The sequence below is a fragment of the Globicephala melas genome, chromosome 20 (assembly GCF_963455315.2).
Source record: "Globicephala melas chromosome 20, mGloMel1.2, whole genome shotgun sequence".
In the NCBI taxonomy this organism is placed as follows: domain Eukaryota; kingdom Metazoa; phylum Chordata; class Mammalia; order Artiodactyla; family Delphinidae; genus Globicephala; species Globicephala melas.
The window spans coordinates 557518-578530 of record NC_083333.1 but is presented as its reverse complement, the minus strand read 5'-3'; the positions used below and the strand labels follow the sequence as shown (position 1 = coordinate 578530).

Sequence of the window (21013 nt, the reverse complement as noted above, 5' to 3'; positions counted from 1 at the left end):
TGACTTTGAGCAAGTTGCTTTGCCTCTCTGAGGCTCAGCTTCCTCATCACTAAATGGAGATAATATTTACATACTGCTCAGGATTATAGTGAAGATTCAAAAAGGTAATGGATAGGGAGACACTGCAGGACACTGGTGTCCAAACTATTGCCTTTTCTGCCCTTCATTCATTCATTCATTCGTTCGTTTGTTCATTTGTTCGTTCATTTAGTAAACATTTATTAAACACTTAGGGTATGTATGGGACTGTGTTCAATGCTGTGGGAGACTGAAAGATGAATAAGACATAATCTTCGTCCTTAAGAATTTTATAAGGAGAAGCTAAGAGAGCGGGTGAATTCCAACTACAAGGCAGACAGTGATTAATTCCCTCTGGAGTGATGAATAAGGCTTTGCAGAAAAGGCTCCATAAGGAAGTGAGGAAGGAGGAACAGGTATTCCAAGTAGAGACAACCACAGGCAAAAGGCACCAAGGAAGAAAAATGTACAGCCTGTTTGGGGGAGAGTGGCCAAGGGGGGAAAAGGTATGTATCAAGCAATAAATGCAAATCTGAAGAATTGGGGATTAATCCTATAGGCAGTGGGTAGCCATAGATGGTTTTATAGCAAGAGTGAGACAGGAAGAAACTGAGAATCAGATTTGGGAGGTGGGGTGGGAAATTAAAGCAAGGATTCCCATGTTAAGGGAGCAGGAAGGAGAACCTGAGTTTTGATCCAAGCTCTGAAATGAGTTCCCTCTGTGAAGTCAAGCAAATCACCCATTGCTCTGGTCTCATTCCCCCCTGTAACGCTCATGGATTTCCTGGATGGCCTCTGAAGATCATACAAATCTGTGGTGTAAGGGCTTCCTCCCCCTTCGTGGCTCCCCTCTCATCTTCCCCAGCAGCTTTGGGCAGTGCCCAAAGCAAGAATCCTGGGCACTGCCAACCCCAGGAGCCAGGCGGAGCTGGCTCGAAGGCTCTGTGGCCTTGCAGGCGACAGCTGGGGAGGCTCTGGGGAGAAGTTGGGCCCCTGCTTCTTCCTCTTCCACCTGCACCTGGCAGCCAAGTTGGCTAATGAGAGAGGAGTTGAGTAAGTTGTAGGAACGTCATGAGTTGACTGCCATTTAGCTGCTGGGCTGTGGCAAAAAACGCACGCTTGTTCACTTTGTATTTTTCTCTCTCTCTGGCTCTGGCTCTCTACTTCTCTGCTTCACATTTGATCAAAGCTCTGCCCTGGAATTAAGTGAAGCTCTGTTGGGGGTGGGGAGGAAAGGATGGGAGAGCACAGCACAGCCAGCATGGCCTGAGTCCAAATCCTCCCTTGGCTGCGTGCCCGGGGGTGGTCCTAGCTTACTGTCCCTGTGTGCCAGAGGGAGGAGGGATGGGGGACGCCTAGATCAGGGTTTGGCAGAGGGTGAGGGTTGGAGAGAACGTGCTGCCTGCCGAGGAACTCAAGGTGGAGTGCTCTAGGGAAATGAGAGTAGAAACCCTAAACAGTTCAGGGGCCAACTCATCTTGCAAAGAGTTTGTGTGCGTGTGTCTGTGCGCACGCATAAGCTGATAAGATGCTTTACAAGCATCTCCGAGTCTGCGACCATGTACATGTGAAGTTGTGTGTAACTGAACATAATAGCCCTGGGAGTGCATGTCATCACAGGCATATACCTTTGTGGGCAGAGGCCATGTGCCCGCTTGCCTCTCCAGCATCCCTCCCCAGTGCCCCCCCCCTTCCCAGCTCTCCATGCTCCAGCCTTCCGTTTCCTGATCACACTGTATCCCCCCTGATGCCGTGCCCTTATAAAAGCTGCTCCCTCTTTCTGTAACAGCCTCCTCTCCTCTCTCTTCTCCCCTGGCCCACACCAACTGGTCTTTCCTTCAGCGCAGCTCAAAGCTCACCTCCTCCAGGAAGGCCTCCCTTTTCCTCTGCCAGGAACCTTAAGAATCTCTGAACCCCTCCCCAGCTGAGCCAGACTAGGATTCCAGGGGGATCCCAGGAGCACCCCACACACACACAAACAGTGAGCTCCCCTTAGTGAAGGCCCACATTGACCTGTCCTATCTTCTTCTGTGGGCAGGGGTCCTGAAAAACAGGGGCAGATGTCACCAGGTCCACCGTCGTGGCAGGTCAGGCAGTTTCTGTGTGGGTCCCTGATGGACATCCATGCAGGGAACAGGGCCCAACTTCTGCCCGGCTGCCTGGCAGAAGGCTGGGGTTGTTCTAGGGTCCATGAAGGTGGGTCCACATAGAAGGTACCGGAAGAATCTGAGGCTGAAATTACATATTCCCTAATGATAGCAGGCTGACCCCACCCCCCAACCCTTCCTGACTCTGGGTCTCAGTCTTCTCCATAAGATGAGCAAAAATGCTTGCATTTTTATGCCACATACTTATCACAGCTTGCAATCAATCACAAGCTTAGTGTCTGTCTTCCCCTCTAGAATGGAAGTTCCACGAGGACAGGCTACGTCGGTCTTGTTCACGGTTGTGAGCAGTGGCTGTGATATCAGAAATATTCACCATATTGTGAAAGGGAGGGAGGGGGAAGAGAGGGAGGGAGGGAGGAGGGGAAACTGAGTGGGCAGAGGGAGATTGGATTCCTATTATCTAAGGGCTCTGGGTTACGGGGTAGGGCTAGAGAGAAGAACCGGAACACTGTGCCCAGTCTGCGGAGGAAGCTGGGAGAGTGGACTGAAATCTCTGACCCACATCACCGGAGCAGTGGGTCCTCAGCTCAGAAAAGCAAACTTGTGTCTGTCCTCTGGACTTACTCTTTACAAGCCCCGTGCCCCTTCCTTGTGAGGAGGTGGGCAGAGGTAGGAGACCTCCCTGCTTCCGTCCTCCTCCTCCTGGACCCCCACCCCCACCCCAGGCCAGTCTCAGGAGGTGGTTTCTTTCCCCCTTTCTCCCACACAGAGGCTGGCTCGCCTCTCAGTGGGATGGTGAATAAGCCCTTGGGTGACGCTAGTTGCCATCAGGCATTAGGGGCCTAATGAGAATCATCTTCCTTGACGACTCCAGCACCTTCCATCCCCAGGGCCGCCAACAGCCCGGCCAGCCCTCCCCACACTGCACCTCCGAGCTCCAGACAGACGTGGGATATGGGGAGGGGCGAGAGCCGCTCTCCGCAGGCCCCTGTGCCAAGCTGAGGCGGCAACAGCCAGCAGCCCGGGAGGAGGGAGGCTTCCGGGAAGGCTCCAAGCCCATTTTCCAAAAAGAAAATGTCACTTTTCTAGATGAAAAGGAAACTCACAGTGTCGAGAGTTCTAGGACTGAGACAGGCAGATGAGGGACAGAGACGAAGCGCCCCAGCTGGCCTTGCTCTGACCTACCTCTTCCCACACTCTGTCTGGCTGAGTGAAGAGATATGGGGGGCGGGGGGGGGTGACCCTGAAGATACACACACACCCCCGGCATACGAGCTATGTCCATAGGATTGAAGACCCTCTTCCTCCAGAGTAGAGTGGGATTGAGAGCCGGTCCTTGGGGGTTGGGGCGTGATACCCAATGATGCTATAAAATCATTTCTATTGATCCAGTGCCTGGCTGACAGTGGACGGTTGACTCGTCTGGTCTGATCTGGGTTGCGCTCGAATGGAACGGGCCTGACGGTGGGAAAGAACGCCACCCCCACCCCTCCCCCTCGGCAGCAGGTGCCTGGGTGAGTGTGCAAGAGGACAGTTCCCCACCCCCATCCCCATGTCCCTTTAAAGGCTGGCAAAACAACTTGTAGGAAGGCATGTCCCCTCCTCTTCGTGTCCCTCCACCCCCGGCAGCGGACAGGTTTTGCAGGAGCTGCGTCCCGGACCCATCCCCAAACGGAGCTGAGCCGGCGAGCTCCGGCGCGGCCCGAGAGGGGCTGGGCGCGACAGCGCGGCTGATTCCCACCCAGGGCTCCGAATAGCCACACGCAGACTCTGGGGGTGGGGATAGGGTACCCTCTATGCGCGCCTCTGTCCGAGAGGCCGTAAAACACCTCTGGCCACCAGCGAGGAGAGAGCATCCTTTGAAAAGGGACAACAGTGGCTGCGGTGGCGTCTTCCCCGGGGGAAATGTGGCCGCCGCAGCCGGCCGGCCCCACTGGGGCCCCAGCGCTAGCCTGCTCTGGGGAGGAAAAATAAAACATGAAACAGGGGTTAGCGGAATCGTGAGGTCGGCCCTTGCCCAAGTCTCATTAAGGAGACGCGCGCGCTCCCAGGCTGGGAATGCGGAATGGACACGTGGACAGGGGAGGGGAAGCTGGGGCGCGAGGCAGAGGTGGGGGGGCGTCTCCGTGGTGCGCGAGTCGTGGGCCGCGCGCTCCGGGGCCACGTGACCACGGGGAATCGGGGAGGGGAGGGGAAGGGAGCGAGCGCGCCAGGCTCCGCACCAGCTACTGCCGGGGTGGGCGCTGAATCCCGGACGAGGGAGGAGGGAGGGCGAGCGCGAGTGTGTGTGTTTCTCTCGAGTCATTTACGGCGGAGCAGCCGGCGCGATCGCCGAGGAGGCGGCGGCAGCGGCGGCGGCGGCGGCGGCGGCGGCTTCGTGCAACTGTGGCTCCCCCCACCTCCTCTTCCTTTTTGCTCCTTGATTCTTCTTCTCCCCTCACACTCGTCCATGGGGAGCCGGCCCCCCTGCTGGCACCTCCTCTCCACTCGGCCCCGTAGGCACCAGCTGCCGCCTCCCTGGCCACGGGCTGCGCGGGCGCCCGGTGCCCCGGCCCCTGGCGTGGCGCCGGGGTCTCGCCGCCCGCAGCACAGGCAGGCGCGGCGCTCCGCTCACCCAAAGTGACTCCGAGAGAGAGAGAGAGAGAGAGCAGATGCCCGGCTGCACCGAGACATCGGGCATCCGGGGGCAGGGCGGGGGCGGCGGGGAGGAGGAGACATCGGAGACTCTGAACCCCGGAAAAGTTCAAGGTTTGTGCAGGTTCCCCCGGGGAAGGCGGAGCAGCGTGGCCCTCTCCTGAGACAGCGAGACCAGGGAGGAGAGGGGGGCGACCCGAGGCTGCCGCGGGCTGGCCGAGCCCCTCTCCATCCTACGACGCTCACGGCCAGGAGGCTGGAGTCGGCGCACGGGGCAGGAAGGTCTGGGGTCAGGCGCAATAGCCGGGTTTCCCGCTCACTCGCTTCTCCAAACCCCATCTCCATGGGGCAGCCCGTTCCAGCCGCGCCACCCTCGCGCCAGCCGCGGTGCCGCTGCCCAGGCAGGCGACGCTGAGCCTGCCTGTGTGGAGCCCGGGCCCTGATCGAGACTGGAGATAGCGCGCTGGAGCCAAGCAGGGAGCTCGGCGAGCGGACAAGCCGCGGGCTGCCCATCTCGGGCATTCGGTCCGGGCGTTGCCTCGGGTCGTGGCGACCCGCGTCGCCGGTCTCATCACTGCACGGAAACTTTTCCTTCTCCAGATGGATTAAAGTTGCCTGGATTTTCTCTTTCTCTGCGAAAGAAATCATTCATTTGCACCTAACCTGGGATTTTTATGCTGGAGGTGCTGCTGCAGGGCGTTCAGAGGAAGGAAGCCGCGATATCCATGTGGGGTTACTACCGAAACCGAAGAAACTGAGATTTGCATCGGAAATCTGCACCCTCGAACGAGTTCGGATTCGAGCGGGACCGCGGGGCTGTGGAAACCGACACTTGGCCCTAGGCAACCCGCGAGACGCCAGTGGCCACCCGGCCCCAGGAGCGCAAGTGCGGCTCCCCCCTAGCCGCACAGATCCTGCAGGGGGCACCAGCCGGGAGGTGGAGGCTCCTCCCGCCTGGTGCTGCGACCCCACCAGTTCCGAGGGTGTAGCCGGCGGCGCCCGGGACGCCCCCTCCCCTCAAAGTGTCCCCGAATTTCACTCCCTGGCCATCAGAGCCTCAGCAGAGACAGCCGGGCGCCACGGCCACCAGAAGTTGGATGTGACCAAGCCCAGCCTGGGGCCAAGTCGTCGTTGACCGTTGCCCCCTCGGCCCCTTCCCGCTCCTTCCTCGGCCATGGCCCCAGGGATGCCGGGCCGCGGCGGCGCCGCCCTGCTCTGCCTCTCGGCGCTGCTCGCCCACGGTGAGTATCGCGGCGCGGACTCGGGAGTGAAGATGCGGCGGGAGCCGCTGGAGGGGGCAGAGAGGAGCCTGGAGAAGGAGAACCTCCACCCCCGGGCTCGCAGCCGCCGTTGCCAGCTTAGCATCTCGGGCGGCAGCTCGAGTTACCTCCAGCCCCCAAACCCTTTGGCGGGAGCGGAGGCTGCGAGGCCCGCCCTGGGGACCGAATCCGGCCCCGGAAAAGGACGAGAGGGGGTATCACTGCAACCTCCTCCTGGTTAGAGAGCAGAGTCCAAACCCGGGAGTCTGGGGGCGTGTCCGCCCACGGAAATCTAAAGGGACCCGAGGGATCCGCTGGATCGCGTCCGGGCCGCCCCTCCTGCCACTCCCAGCCCGGCAGCCGGCGGGGCTGAGGGCTGCTGGGACCGCGGTGATCGTGTCTACCCCCACCCCTGGCGCGCAGGCCGGTGCGGGGTCGCGCCGCCCGCTGCCTCGCTTCCTGCGGCGGTCCTGGAGAAGGGAAGTGGACAGGGGCCCGGGGATCGCCTGCCCGCCGTCCTGTGAGCTGCATCTAAATGGCCGGCTTAGCCGAGCCAGAGGGCGGGGGTCTGGGCGGCGGGCGGAGGGAACGGGCTCTACGCTCTTGCGTTCTGCAATCTGTTGCGTCTGCTCCCCAGGCTCGCCCCGGGCTCCGCGGTAAAGGGGGTGGGAGCCGGGGTTCGCGCTCTTCGGCAGTGGGACAGCAGGGGTATGGGTGGGGGACCTAGGGTCGCGGAACAGCCCCCCAGAGTGGGAACTCCGATCCGACGGGAGGAGGCTGCAGCGGGCCTTCCGCAAGCTGGAGGCTTTCCAGGAGGCGAGGGGCGCTGACCGACGGGGGAGAGAGAGAGCTGGGGGGGGGGGGAGGGGAGAATGGAGAAAGAGAGGCTCTCTGCCCCCTCCCAACGGGAAACGAGCGGAGCGGGCACATAGTTCCCCAGCCAGCAAGGGATGGGGGACTTGGCTGCCCCACGCCGAGGGGTGAGCCTGGACAGCCTGGAGAGGGGCTAGGATGGAGGGGGCAGTGGGCTCTCCGCGTTGGCGGAGGACCTTCCATGTACCCTGCTCAGCTTTTGCCCACGTCTGCCTGGTCCCTAGGAGCCTGCCCAGGCGGGCCGTGAGCGCGCCCAAGGTCTCTAACCAGCGGCTTCTCTCACCCAGACCAAGGCTCCTTCTCAAGGTTGAAAGAATAAGGAGAAGAATGGGCTCTGGGAAGCTAGGGTCCTGAGGCTAGGATGGAGTGGGGAACAGGCTGACCTCCCTCTACGAGTAGATTGGTTCTCCCCGGCTTCAGCGAGGGGGTGGCTCGGGGTTGGGGGGCTGTTTTGCGTTCATTTCACCAGGCACAGCCAACCTCAGTTCTTTATCAGAAGAATGGGCAGGGGGAATGCTGCTGGGACCCAGAAATCTCGGGCTCCGTGTGCAAGACTGAGGGTAGGGAGGAGGTGGGGAGAGGGGACTCTGGATGTCTGCACGCTGGAACTGCAGGGGCTAGGCTTGTGACCTGGACCCAGTGAGCAGGGAGTTTGGGGGCGCAGCAGGAGGAAACCCAGGTCAGGCCTGGGTCTAGGCGTGGTTCTGCCCCCATCCCCTGCGTCTTGCTCCCAGAGTTCCCTTCCAAAAGCCCAGCCATGGCCTCACCTCCAGGCAGCTCAGACACTCTTATTGGAATCCGACGGCCCACCTTTCTGACCCCTCAGCCTCCGATTAAGGATCCTTTCCCCTCCCTCACCTCCCAGAATCTTGTCGATGTCCTAAAACCCAGCCCCAGTAGGGCCTTGCTGTCCTTGCATTGCTTCTTTTGGAATAAATCTGCCTCCTCTTCTCCTTAGATATCGGTGTCTTCTCTGTACCCATTTAGTCCTGGAGTGGTGGAGGCAGGTGGTGGGCTTATTCTGCTCTGTCCCCCACACAGCCAGTGCTTAGCACAGTGCGCGGGACACCCAGGGCCCAGGATTGGCTGGCGATTAGAAGGAAGCTATTTGAGGAGGTGGAGCCTGGGTCCCCCACTGGGCAGGCATTTCCCCCCGCTGATTATCTGTCTCCCTTTCCAAGTTTCTTCCCTGAATCCCCAGCCCATGCCTCAGACTCCCCTTCCTTAGGGAAGGGTACCAGCAGATGCTCAAAGCTTGGGGACCCCCCCCAGATGGATAAGGCCAAAGAAGTTCCTCCCACAAAAATACATCTCGCCTGGGTTTCCCCTTCAGGAATACCAACACCCACCCACCCAAATGATGCCTTTATCAGGAAAAGGGTACATGGATTTAGTCTCATTTCAAGCTAACTCTTGGTAGGGTTTTCTGGGCTCTTCAAAGATGCTGGAGAGGGGGTACAGTTGCACTTTTTCATGCCTGGCAGGCTACCGAGGCCACAGGGCTCTGACCACACAGCCAGACGGGGAGCCAAATAGCCTGGGTTTCTGACTCTGGCGCCATCGGGCAGGGTGACCTCGGGCTGCCTCCCTCATGTTCCCCATCTTCCCCAACAGTGTGGCCCCTGGCCCATCCCTCCCCTTCTCACTCTCTGCCAGGACAACTGGGCAGATACCATGTGTGAACGGAGCCCCACTACCTTTCAGGGCCCAGCTCAGCCTCTGGGGTGGCAGCCCCTACACTGCTGTCAGTCTCAAGGCTTCTGCCAGAAACCATCTGAGAAGGCCACTTTCCTGCATCTGGTCTCTGGGGAGGTGTTCTGCTCCATTTTTAGTTTGGATAGGAGTTTAGCAAGGCATGGTGGTTGTTTAACCTGTTAGAGGACTGATTGTGTCAGCTTCCTACTCAGTATCCTTCACTGGCTCCCCACTGCCTGTAGGATCAAGGATACACTCTTTGCCCCCTCAACATACAAGGCCCTCTGTGATCTTGTCTCAATCTACATCTTCACTTCTGCGGTACTGCCCCCTCTCTATCCTCCGTGCATCTTATGAGATATCACTCTTTTCAACTTCCTGCCTTTCTGCTTTTGCACCCACCAACCCCTTCATCTGGATTACCTTGCCTCCGGAAATCCTTACCTTGCCTTCAAAGCCCAACTGAAACATCACCTCCTCCAGGGAGTCTGCCTAGATTACCCTTTGGCTGCTCATCAGCAGCTCCTAACCCCCAACAGAAGTAATTGGTCTTTTTCCTGTGCTGCCTTGGCCCTTCATGCTGCCTTCCCAGCACTCCTCAGGGACGGCAGTGTGTGTGTGAAGGGTATGTGTGGGCATATTTATGGGCATATCTATACATGTACCCCTCCTGATCCCCACACACTTGCATTTAGGGCAAGAGCCATGTCTTCTTCGGTCTTGCCCCACTCTCCAGTGCTTGGCACATAGTAGGCACTCAAAAGAAATGAATGGGGTGTGAAGATAACTCTGTTGGGGGCCCTCGCAGTGTCAGTTGAAAAGGGAGCTCTGGGGTGTGAGGCAGAAGAGGGGAGTGGGAGGAGACAGACAGAGACACCAGGAAGAGAGCATGGGGATGGGGCAGAGTTGTGCCATACCCCTTGAGTGGCCCGTATAGGATATACGTGTCTAGGGTGACGTGTTGTAACACGGATGTGAATGTAGTGTCCCATGATGCTCCGAATACGTGATCTCAAATGCACGTGTCCTCACTGTTGTGGTCACCAGCCTGACTTCTCTTCCGGGTTGTGTCCGTGCTGTCCCCACCCCACCAATTACCCAAGTTCTGGGCTCCTTTGGAGATGGAGGGAGGACACAGCAGGAGGACAGGGTCAGTGCTGGCCTTGGGAGGCTCCCTCACTACTGGGAGTGAGGAATGCTGCTTCCCGCTCCCCCCTCTACACACACCCATTTTCCTGGCCACATGGAGCCTTATGCCACAACACAGCCTTGTTAATGTTTAAGACCAGTAGGTGGGGATGTGTTATAAACTTGGTGGCAGAAAATGAGCTGTATTGGAATCCATTCTGAGGATAGTGCTTGGCTGAAGGAGCGAAGGCCACTTTGCAACACCAGGACGGGACCCGGGCATCTCCTGGCCCTCCCTCGGGGCTTGTCTGAAAGTGATAGACCCCAGGCCTGAGATCGGTAGTGAGTGCTTGTGATGCTGCAGAATCTGAGAACCAGAGAGGCACCAACTCCAACCTGGGGCAGAAGGGATAGGGGGCGGGGTGGTCTCTCTTTGTTGCCCTACCCACAGTGATGGCCATTCACAGCACCGAAACTAAAAGAGATCACAGAACCTCCAAATCCAACCTTTGTGCGGATGTGGAAATGGACACTCGGAGAAGGAAAGGGACCGGCCAAGGTCATCCTGCTAGTTCATTCTGGAACCAGGACCAGCACCAGAGCCCAAAGGGGTTTGCTAGATTGGCAGTCTGCCCCAGGCCCCTCGGCAGAGATTCCACCACTTCTGTCATCCCCTCTGTCTGAGGCTTCGGCTTCATACAAAGATCCCTGGCCTCAAACTAGCCTCGGGTCCCAAGCAGTCAAGGTAATCAATCACCAGTAGTGTTAATAAACCTTGCCAAGCACTACAGAGGGCACATGGAGGGGCTCAAGACCTGATCTTCGACTCCTTTTCATGAGCTTGAAGTCCAGTTGGGGAGATGAGAAAAAGGCCCGCATTCTGAAATTCCAGGCGGTCTGGATCCCTGGGATCCATCATTTAGAGGTTCAAATCCTGACTTTGTCATCAGCTTGCTGCGTAGCCACAGGACGGTCACCTCCCTCTCCAAGTCTTGTTTTCCTCCTCTGCAGAGTGAGAGGAGGCGATGCCCGCCGAGCCCCCTTCCAGCTCACTTGTTCTGCCACAGAGAAGCCTCTTGTCGCCTCCCTTGTCTCTCCGCCCCACACCCATGCTCCTTCCACAGAGGCCAGCCACAGACGCTAGCAAATGGATGTGATTCTTCCTCCCCGTTCCCTCCCCGGGGTCTTCCTTACTTCTTCCTTGACAGTGCTCAGCACAGAATTTTAATAAGAGATTAATGAACCAGTTGTGGGGTGGCTTTTTTGTTTTTTTGAAAATAAATTAATTTTTCTATTTTCCTGCTCTGTCTTTTTAAATGAAAAGTGGGCCTCCTTATCATCAATTCAGCTGGCGGTGCCATAATCCAGCAGTCCCCAAGGATGGGGCAGTGTATCCGGGAGCACCGACTCTCTGCCAACTACGGCATCAGTCTCTGGAGGACCAATGGGCTGCCGGGGAGGGGGCGGGGCACGCACTAAGACAGGTGAGGCCGGTGTGGTAACAGAGGGGACAAGCCACCCTTGGGAGATAGGCTGAGCGTCCAGAAGTTATTATCTCCTTTCCTCTGCCAAGTTTGCCCCTCTCTGCTCCTCCCCCACCGCCTCCCCCCCAGGTCCCCCCCTCCACTCCACTGCCCCAGGCCCTGCTGGCTGCCAGACAACCCAGCAGGATGAAGTGGAAAATGGAAGCAATTACCTGGATTATTCAATGCTTGTTGCACAAATGAATGAACGCAAGAATGAATAATTCAGTGCAGAAGAAAAAAAGGGTAGAAAAGGTAATTGAATAAAACCCTTTTTGGTCCAAATTATCTAGATAATTATCTGCCTTTGGAAAGTTCTGCTTTTTATCAGACTTGAATCCTTCCTGCTGCATTCTCACCCACACCTTTTTTGGCCTATGAGAATGGGCAACTGGTTACTCTCTTCTCTTGTGTGACTTCCTGTTCAACTCAAACTGAAGGGCAGTGGGCAGGTCGTGTGCTAGAGGAATTTCTCAGCTTCTGTTTCCTGAGCCCATCTCTCAGGATCCTTAGAGCTGGGAGAGTGATGTGCCCAGGATCACCTGGATAAATGGATGACACTCAAACTGGTCCGGGTTCTCAGAGGCATCCCCATCCAAGGATCCAGGTCTGGACAGCATCAGACCTTACAGGGCGAGCCCTTAACCCTGGGAGAGAACAGGCAACCAGGACACCCTCAAGCCCAAACCCCTCCCCAGGAACACAGCCCCAGAGGTGGTCAGCCCTTAAACAGAATCAGCCAGAGTCACGTTGAGTGATAATCTCTCTGCTTTTCTGTGGGACAGAAAGGGTGGAGGGGAAATGGTTCCTGCCCTTGGGGATCATTATGACAAGGGAGACATTCCCATCTTCAGAGAGGCCCTAATCTGATGAGGGAAGCGCAGCCCCAGCCCTCCGAGGTGGCCTTTGTCCTCTTGCACATTGAGTGTCCGATGGTGAGAGACAAGATGACTGCCTTTGCCCAGAGGTTGTAGGACCCCACCTTGCAGGCCTCACCCACCCTCCCCCAGCCCCCAAGACTGATGGGGAGCCTGGCTCAGGGCCAGGAGCAAGTCTATTTTTGGTGGCTTGGTACAGATGATGCAGCAGACTTGTCACAGCAGGAGAAAGGTGTCGGTGGGAGCTGGCAGTGCAGCGCACTCAAATGCACACCCACACGGTCATGGGTACTCACCCGTACACTTGAGGGTCCCAGCAGTTCTTTGGAGTTTAGATCCATGATCTCATTTGGTCACTGGGAGACCAGTGACCGCCAGGTAAAGGCAGCAACTAGGATCCCATTTTACAGAGGGTAAAGCTGAGGCTCAGTGGAGACCTGGCCACACCAGCTCTTGAGGTCAGGTTTTCTGACCACAAATACAGAGGTCTTCTTGCCGTACCCCTCTGTCTCATGCACACAGGGAATAAGCACAGATGGGGACTGACAGCCACATGCCCACATACCTAAGCAAGGCCCACCCATCTGGCCGCACTCACCTCTCCAGTCCTTTACATGGGTCACGTGCTTTTCCATGTCAGAGCCTCTGTACATACTGTTCCCTCTGACCAGAACACTCTTCTGCCCCATCTCCTACTCAGCCTTTAGGCCCAAGTGGATCCACACTTCCTCCTGGAAGCCTGCCTTGATTCTGAGTTAAACAAAGACCCACCAACCCCTGCCACTCATTTCCAATTTGCCCTTTGTAAACTGCACTGCCTGGCCCCTTCACTGGCATTAAACTTGAATGGACCTGGAAGTTTTGTGCCCTCTTCCCGGTGCTGTAACCCCCGGTGTCTATTGGGATCTCTGGAATAAAGTAGGCATTTGACAATTTGTCAGACGAGTCGCTGAATGTACACTTGTGCACATACATGTACACATAGACTGCTTCCCTGTCTCTCAGTAAGTATTCAGTTGTTGCCTACTGTGGGCCAGGCACTGTTCCAGGCACTTGGTCTTAATCCATGAATACAGCAAAAAGCCCTGCACTCATGGAGCCTTTATTCTTGCGGGGGTGCAGAGAGGAGGCCACAGTAAATAATAAATACATACAATAAGTAAATTATATGTCAGAAGGCAACAAGAGCTGAGGAAAATAAAAGAAAGGTAGGGTATGGGAATTGGGAATTCCAGCGTGTGTGTGTGTGTGTGTGTGTGTTGGGAGGGGTTGTGCAGTATTAAAATGAATGTTCACTTGATTAAATGTCATTAAGCAGACTTGAAGCAGGCAAGGGAGCATACTAAGCGAATATCTGAATATCACATTGGGACCAGTCCTAGGGCAGGGGTGAGCTTGACCATTCAAGACAGCAAGGAGGCCAGAGGGGCTGGAGCACAGTGCAGGCTGGGAAGGGTGCAGAGAGATTAAGTAGGGAAGGGAGGCCCTAGAAGATTACCTGGTAAACTGAGTGAAATGGGCAGACATAGCAGGGTTTAGAGTGAGAGTGACCTGAGCTGCTGGCAGCTGCAGGCTTGCAGAGCTCCAGACCTGTGGGGATAGGGACCCCAGCCCCCGTGCCACAGAGGGGATCTCTGTCTGCTCTCTAGCTCCTTGCCCCGCACAATCTTGCCTGTGGCTGTCTTTCCTGCCACCGCGCGGCCACCCCATCGGAGGCAGGACCAGGGTGTGCAGGGGACAGACTGCTGCAGAGACCACCCAAGGATTTGCAAGCCTGGCTTCCAGACCCGACCAGCCAAATTAGCTATGTGGCCACCCAGGCCTCTTCCATGGACTCGAGCTTCCTGTACGTAAAATGGGGCTGCAGCAAAAACCAAGTCTGCCTGGATCTCTGAGAAGTCCCACAGCGACTCCAGATTACCTGTTGCTTTGACCTCTCTGCTTGTCCCTGTTTTATGTCTGCAAGTGCTCAGCCGGTGGCCCCTTCCTCCCACGATTGGCCCCCTGCCACCGCAAGACCACTGCAGCCCATGCCTCTTAGCCAACGAGATGACCTGCCCCGAGCTGACCCACTGCCCTGTCCTGAGTCTCCCCGGGTCACCCCAGTCTCCCCTGCCCTGTCCCTTCTGGGGAGAGACAGGCATGTGGGGCCTTTGTCCAATAGGAAGGATCTCTTGGATTGGAAATACGAAAAATTGCCATTTTCTCAGCTGCCAACACAGCAGAGAAATGATCTCAGTTTTCTGTGGCTGCTCCCGACAGGAGAAAAACTGCCAACCGCCAGCCCCCGTGCATGAGAGGTCTGAGATGCTGAGGAAAGGGGGCTGCAGCTGGGGGAGGTGGCAGGGTGAGAAGCCGGGGTGGGAGTGGGGCTGGCTTGGTGCAGAGGGCTGAGCTCCCCACTTGGCTGCAGCGCTCCTGCCTGGGAAGCCCTTCCCCACCCAGCACCCGCCGACCACCCACCTGGGTCTGAGCGGCTGTTGAACTATCTAGTTATCTTTTTTTTTTTAATTTATTTATTTTATTTATTTTTGGCTGTGTTGGGTCTTCATTGCTGTGAGCGGGCTTTCTCCAGTTGTGGCGAGCAGGGGCTACTCCTTGCTGCGGTGCATGGGCTTCTCACTGCTGTGGCCTCTCCTGCTGCGGAGCACGGACTCCAGGCACGTGGGCTTCAGTAGTTGCGGCACGCGGGCTCAGTAGTTGTGGCACACGGGCTTAGTTGCTCCGCGGCACGTGGGATTCCCCTGGACCAGCGCTCGAACCCATGTCCCCTGCATTGGCAGGCGGATTCTTAACCACTCTGCCACCAGGGAAGCCCTCTAGTTATCTTAATAGTCACTTCTACTAACTGAGCACCTAATATGCCCTGTGCTGGGCACCTTTGCAGCCAGCAGACTGTTCGGTCTCTCCTGACGTTCATAGTTCTCCTCCACCCTCACCTTTTCCCTGCACTCGGCTCTAACACCAACCTGCCTGGCTTTGTCCATCCCCTTGTGATTTCTGGGCAAGTTACTTAACCACTGTGCATGTTTCCTCATCTGCAAATGATTATAAAAATACTCAACTTAGAGGGCTCTTGTGATGAGTTGAGTCGTTATTCCAAGTCAGATATTGAGAATAGTGCCTGGCACAGAGTGTCTGAAAATGATAGTTCTCAGTATTACTGTTATTAATATTATCAGCACATGCCAGGCACTGTGTTAAGTGTGAAAATGAAGAAGATACAGGGCCTGTCCCACGAGGAGCTTCTAAGGCATTGTCCTGGGGAGATGAGCTGTTTCTCCACAGATTGTGATAAAATTATGCCATAGACATGTTGGAAGGGATACAGAGTTGTGAAGGGAGAAATCTCGTATCTGCTAGAGAAATCAGGGGAGACTTCATGGAAGAAGTACCACTGCAGAAGGCCTTAACCCAGGTTCAAGAATTCTGCCTCTTAAGACTAATCAGTCAGCATCCACTCTGTGTCCAAGACCCTGAGGAAGACAGAAACATAGGGCAAAAATTGTCCCTGGCCTACCAGCTCTGAGTCCAGCATGGGAAGAGCCACAGCTGCCTGTGAGGGAATAGCAGGCAAGGGGGCTAAATGCAGGGTTACCTGGATGATCTCTTAAGACCTCTCAGAACTTTGACCCTGTGCTCCCTGGAGCACTGGGGAGCTGTGGCGTATTGTGGAGCGAGGGAGTGGCTTGATCAAAGCAGGGATCTAGCAACAATGACTTGGCTGGGGGCAATTTGCAGATTGGAGCAATATTGAAGGAAGCTGTTCCAGCAGCTGATCTGGGAGTGAGGGCTCTTGGGATGGGGAATGACCATTAGAAATCGTCAGAGGTACCACCACATGGCAGACAACCAGGAAGACGAATCTGAACGCCAGCTCTGCCACTTAGCAGCAGCCTGACCTCTCATTTCTACTCCTTGGTTTATGCCTCTGTAAGATAGGATGGCAACTGGGGAGCCTGTAGCATATGGCTCAGTATTTGGAGCTTTTTTATTAATTTAGCAGCTAAAGCCCAGAGAGCAGAGGGACTTGCCTGTAGCTCACAGCCAGTTCTGACCCCCTTGGGTGGGGACAGGAATGTCTTTATTGTCTGGTCAGGAGTACTGGGGAAGGTGGCCCAGTGAGAATACTGAGACAGACAGGATCTCTCTCGCAATTTTTAATAGAGGTCCAAGGCCCAGCCTCCCTCCTCTTCCCTCACCCTGGCAGCCAGAAGCTCAGGGGTCCGATCCATCCAGGGTCACTGTCAGTGACTGAGGCTCCAGGAAAGCCTCAGAAGAAGCCAGTCACGTCAGACTGTGGTTTTCGAGTCGCCCAAAACCAAACATAGGTTGGAATCGTAGCCCTGCTGCTGTGTCGCTAGGTTACCCGGGAGCACTCGCCTGCCTCGTCTCCCTGAGCCTCAGCTTCCCCATCTGCAGAATGGGCATAATAGCATCACCTATCTCTGCTATGCTGCCACAAGGATAATAAACCAGTGTACATGGACGTGCCCAGAACAGAAGCTGTGTGCCTGCCCGAGGGGCTCAGGAAACAATCAGCAGGTTTGTTTCCTTCCTTTCTTGCCCGGTGCCAGGCCTCACTGCCAGGAAGCATGTTTAAGACAGTGCCAAAGAGTTCCCGGAGAGCTGTTTTCTGGTGGTTGAGTTTTTTGGTTTTGTTTTCTTTGGGGTCTTATTTTTTTTTTACCCTTGATGCCTCCTAGCAACATGCTGCTTGTTTTAAAAACAGCAGTGGCCAGCTGCTGGCCCCTCTCCCTCCCTCCCTGCCTCCCTCCTTCCCTTCCCAGGAAAACAGCTTCAAGCATCTCCCCCACTTTCCAGGGTCTCTCCACCCCAAGGTGGAGGAGGCCTTCCTGTGAATGCAGCTGGACCCAGAGCACACAATGCCAGGGTGGGTACCTGGCCCTTGAGTCCACGGCTTCCCAATATTTGCATCTCCTCTGTGGCAGCCCCCAAGGTGGGCATAAAGGCTACCTGTACACCATCAGGGCAGGCAGCCTGTGCCATTGCCAGAAATCAGGTCTAAGGATACAGGGAGATTCTGACGGAGGCCAGGCATCTCTGAAGCACTTCTGCTGCTGCAACCTGCAACCTGAAAGCTCGTGGACACCCTGGTCCCAGAGCTGATCCCTCCAGCTGCCCATCCTGTAGGGTTGTGGGGGCTGGGTAAGGAGAACAGGCAGAACTCAGTGTGTGGTCTCTGTAACCATTTATAATTCATCATGAGCCCTTAGGAGTCGCTCAGGTGTCCCATTCCACCCAGAGGGCCCTCATCTCCCCAGCCTCCCACCGGGTTCCTCTGTCCCGGGTGTTCTTTCAGCCAACTGCTTGCCTTCAGACAAATCTTTTCCTCCTGCTGCAGTTTAGTTTCCCTGCCCGTGAGAGCAGGGTTGCCGTGCTGGATCAGTGCTGTCCAACAGAAACGTACCACGAGCCACATGTGTAATTCCAATTTTTCTAGTTACCACGTGAGGAAAGTAAAAAGAAACAGGTGAAATGAATTTTACTACTATATTTCAACCAATATATTCAAAAGATGAACATTTCAACATGTAATCAGTGTAAAAACAGTTAATGAGATTTTTACATTCTTTTTTTTCCCTTTTGTGTTACATCTTCGAAATACCCCATGCAATTTACACTGTCAGCAGCACATCACAACTCTGTCACAACTCCATCACAACTGGCCCCATTTCAACGGCTCAACAGCCACACGTGGCAAATGGCTGCCATCCTGGAAGGTGCAGGGCTAGGCGCTCCCCAAGGGCCCTACCACATTCTCCCCTTGGAGGTATTTTCGGGGCCCTGGAGTTAGTGCTCTGGGGACCGGTGAGCCTTGGGGACTCTCTGGGGTCCTTCTCGGAGATTCCCTGCCCAGCCTAGAGCCGGCTCAGCTCCTCCCCAGCCCTGGCATGGTTCATGCTGGCCTTGGGGACTCCCATTCATGCAGGCAGCAGCTCCCAGATGCCTCCCAGAGGCCACGCTCCTTCCCCTTCTTCCAGGAGATGCTACAGACCATAGGCCTGATCAAGTCACCTTGAACTCACTGAGAGTGAAAGCCAGAGTCCTTCAGGGGCTGACAGGCCACACGAGTGTCCTTTTTCCTGACAATACCTCTCTGACCATATCTTTCCTGTCACCCACTCAGCTCCGACCACACCGTCCCTTTTGCTGGCCTCACCCATGCCAGGTGCCGAGCCTCAGGTCCTTCCTACCCCTCTGCCTGGTCTTTTCCTCCAAATAAGCATGACTCATCGCCCCCCTGCCTCCTTCAGGTCCGCGCTCAAATGCATCTTACCCGGGTGGCCCTCCCAGCCACGCCCTACTTAAAACAGCCCTGCCTGCCCCTCACTCTGCCCCGACCCTGCTCCATTTTTCTCCCCCTGACATACTGTATAGTTATGTTTCTTCTTGTTCATAGACTGACACCTCCCCCCCCTTGGAATGGAAGCCCCACGAGCAGGGCCACATCTATTCTGTTCACAGCTGTATTCCCAACACCTGAACCAGTGCCTCGCCAGAGAAGATGCTCAGTACCTATTGTGTGAAATGAATGAATAGAAACGTTGCTCCTTCCCCTCCCCTCACCCTTTCCACCTGGGGCACCACCCAGAAGAAACATCTGGGCACTAAATGAGTGACAGAGACCAGAGAGGGGGATGTTTATTCCTTCCCACCTGCCTGCCTTCAGTCACAATCAGCTGCCATAACCTTGCTTTGCAGTCTTGGAAAAATTACATCACTGCCCTGTGGCTCAGTTTCCACATCTATAAAATGGGATAATAAGAGTACCCTCCTCACAGGATTGTGGTAGTGAATAAATAATAAAGGCATGGAGTGTGCTTGGAGCAGAGCCTGGCTTGTAGTAAGTGCTCAGTAAAGAGTAGCTACAGGTTGATTCAGCTCGTGTTTTTGAACACCTGCTCCACACCAAGCACTGTGACAAACACTGATCATGCGGCAGGAAGACACGGTTACCAGCCAGTGTGAGTCAAGGATGCAAACGATTTCAGTGCAGGGGGCAGAGGGGAAGGCAAACAGAGACTGGCTCACCTGGATTTCGGAAAGCGGCAACCACTGCCAAAATCTCTGTGACCTGGTGTGTTGAGCTCCACATGGGGTGACCTTTGTCCATCCGCTACAGCAGTGGAAAGACTACAGCACTGCAGCCAGGGAACCTCTACTCTGTCACCGACCTGGAGGGAGTCACTTCTGTTCCCTAAGCCTCAGGCTTCTTATCTGTAAAGTGGGATAATAACAAACAGCACCTGCATCTCAGATCATGGGGATTCAATGAGCTGATGTGTAAAGTACTCAGCACTGCCCAGAGGCTGGATAGACAGGAGATGCTATCAGTACCCTCCCTGCTAAAGAACTGGCCAAAGGGAAGAGAGAAAGTGTGAACCTCCTTGAGTGGTGCCCTGTGTGCAGCTAGCCCTCCATCAGCGCCTGTTGGTTTGCACTCTGAAATTCTCCCTGGACTGTGGTGCAGAGGGGCCGCTCAGTGGGGGGAGATACTTAAAGTTAGGGGAGGTAGATGGGAACTTCAGGCCCCTCTCATCCTGGAACCATCCTTATCTGAAAGATGGGGAGATTAAAGTCCAGACAGGGGAACAATCTTAGCCCAGCACACAGCAGTCAGGTGTGGCAGAGCCGGACCTGAGACTCAGGTCCCTGCTCCCAGGCCAGTGGGCTTGCTGTTGTGTCTGCAGAGGTTTCTCGTGAGGGTGTTGGAGGTTGGGGGAAGCGTGGCCAACTATTGCTGGAGGAAGCTGGTTGGTCACAGATTGGGGCTCCCCCCAACACCTAGTTAGCTTCCCCAGGGGCGTATCCAGGGGAAGAGCCCAGCAGGCATGACCTTTACATGGAGTAACCAGATTCCATCTCCAATAATCACATCACAAACAGCATGAAATGTGACATGTGGGGAAGACTTTGCTAAATGTATGACTGTTTTTCTCATTTTCCCTCCGTTCCCCTCCCTAGGACCCCCCCTCCTCTTCCACATCATGCACACATGTACACATACACCCCTGCATTCCCCATGCATCCCATTCGGGCCTCTGATACCAGCCCAATGAAGGCCACTTTTGTCCTTGTCCAGCCCTAGAAGTGTGCCTTCTCTGTCTGGGTGGTAGGCAGGAGATGTGAGTATTTGAAGGTCAGGTTCTCAACCTTGAAGTGTCCTACTGTTCCCCACCATGACCGAGGCAACTGGAGCCATTGGCAGTTGAAAAATGGCTACACTTTATGACTTTATTACAGGTAATCCTCACTGCGAAGTTGATAATCATGATGCCCATCATGTGGATGAGGAAACTGAGACTTAGAGAGAAGTGATTGGCTCAGGTAACAGGAGAAGAAGAGGCAGAGAGACTATGTCCTCCACTCCCCCGGGGCCCTAATCTCCTGACTCTGGAGCTCTGGGTCCCAAAGCCCCTCCTCCAGGCCCCAATATCATAGAAGAAGTGACACACTCAATCAGCTTGGTCCCGGTATGGTCAACTCACCCATGCAGGTGCCCTGATCACAGAAGGGGAAACCAAGGCAGGGCGGCTGGCTCACCCCCCCCGTGCCCCTTCCCTCTTCCTCATGTGTCTCAGCCGTCTCTGCCCAAGATACACCGCCCCCCCACTCCAGCCATCCCTTTTCCTCGGTCCCTGGCTGCTGCCTGGGGGGTTCCCAGGCAGATATGTCAGACCAGAACCCTCCCCCAACCCACAACCTTCAGAATCCAGAACCTCCTTCTTTCTCCGTAGCCCTGCAAAGCCGATCTGCATAAAACCATCCCTGGGCCCTGCCTTTAAAACTCTTCATCTTTTCTCTTCCCTAAACGGCCCCTAAATGATTTCTGTAAATTGCTCTAAGTAGCTCAAAAAAAAAGAAATAATAAT

General features: G+C 55.6%; 1 protein-coding gene across 1 annotated transcript in view; it reads left to right on the top strand.

Annotated features, from left to right (window-relative positions):
- The first annotated feature begins 4370 nt into the window (after positions 1-4370).
- The window catches only part of TMEM132E (transmembrane protein 132E), a 54187-nt gene continuing 37544 nt past the window's right edge, over positions 4371-21013 (top strand). The window contains exon 1 of the mRNA XM_030850491.3: positions 4371-6001. Within this exon, the coding sequence (XP_030706351.2) occupies positions 5935-6001 (67 nt within the window). The 5' untranslated portion in view covers positions 4371-5934. The remainder of the gene's footprint in view (positions 6002-21013) is intronic.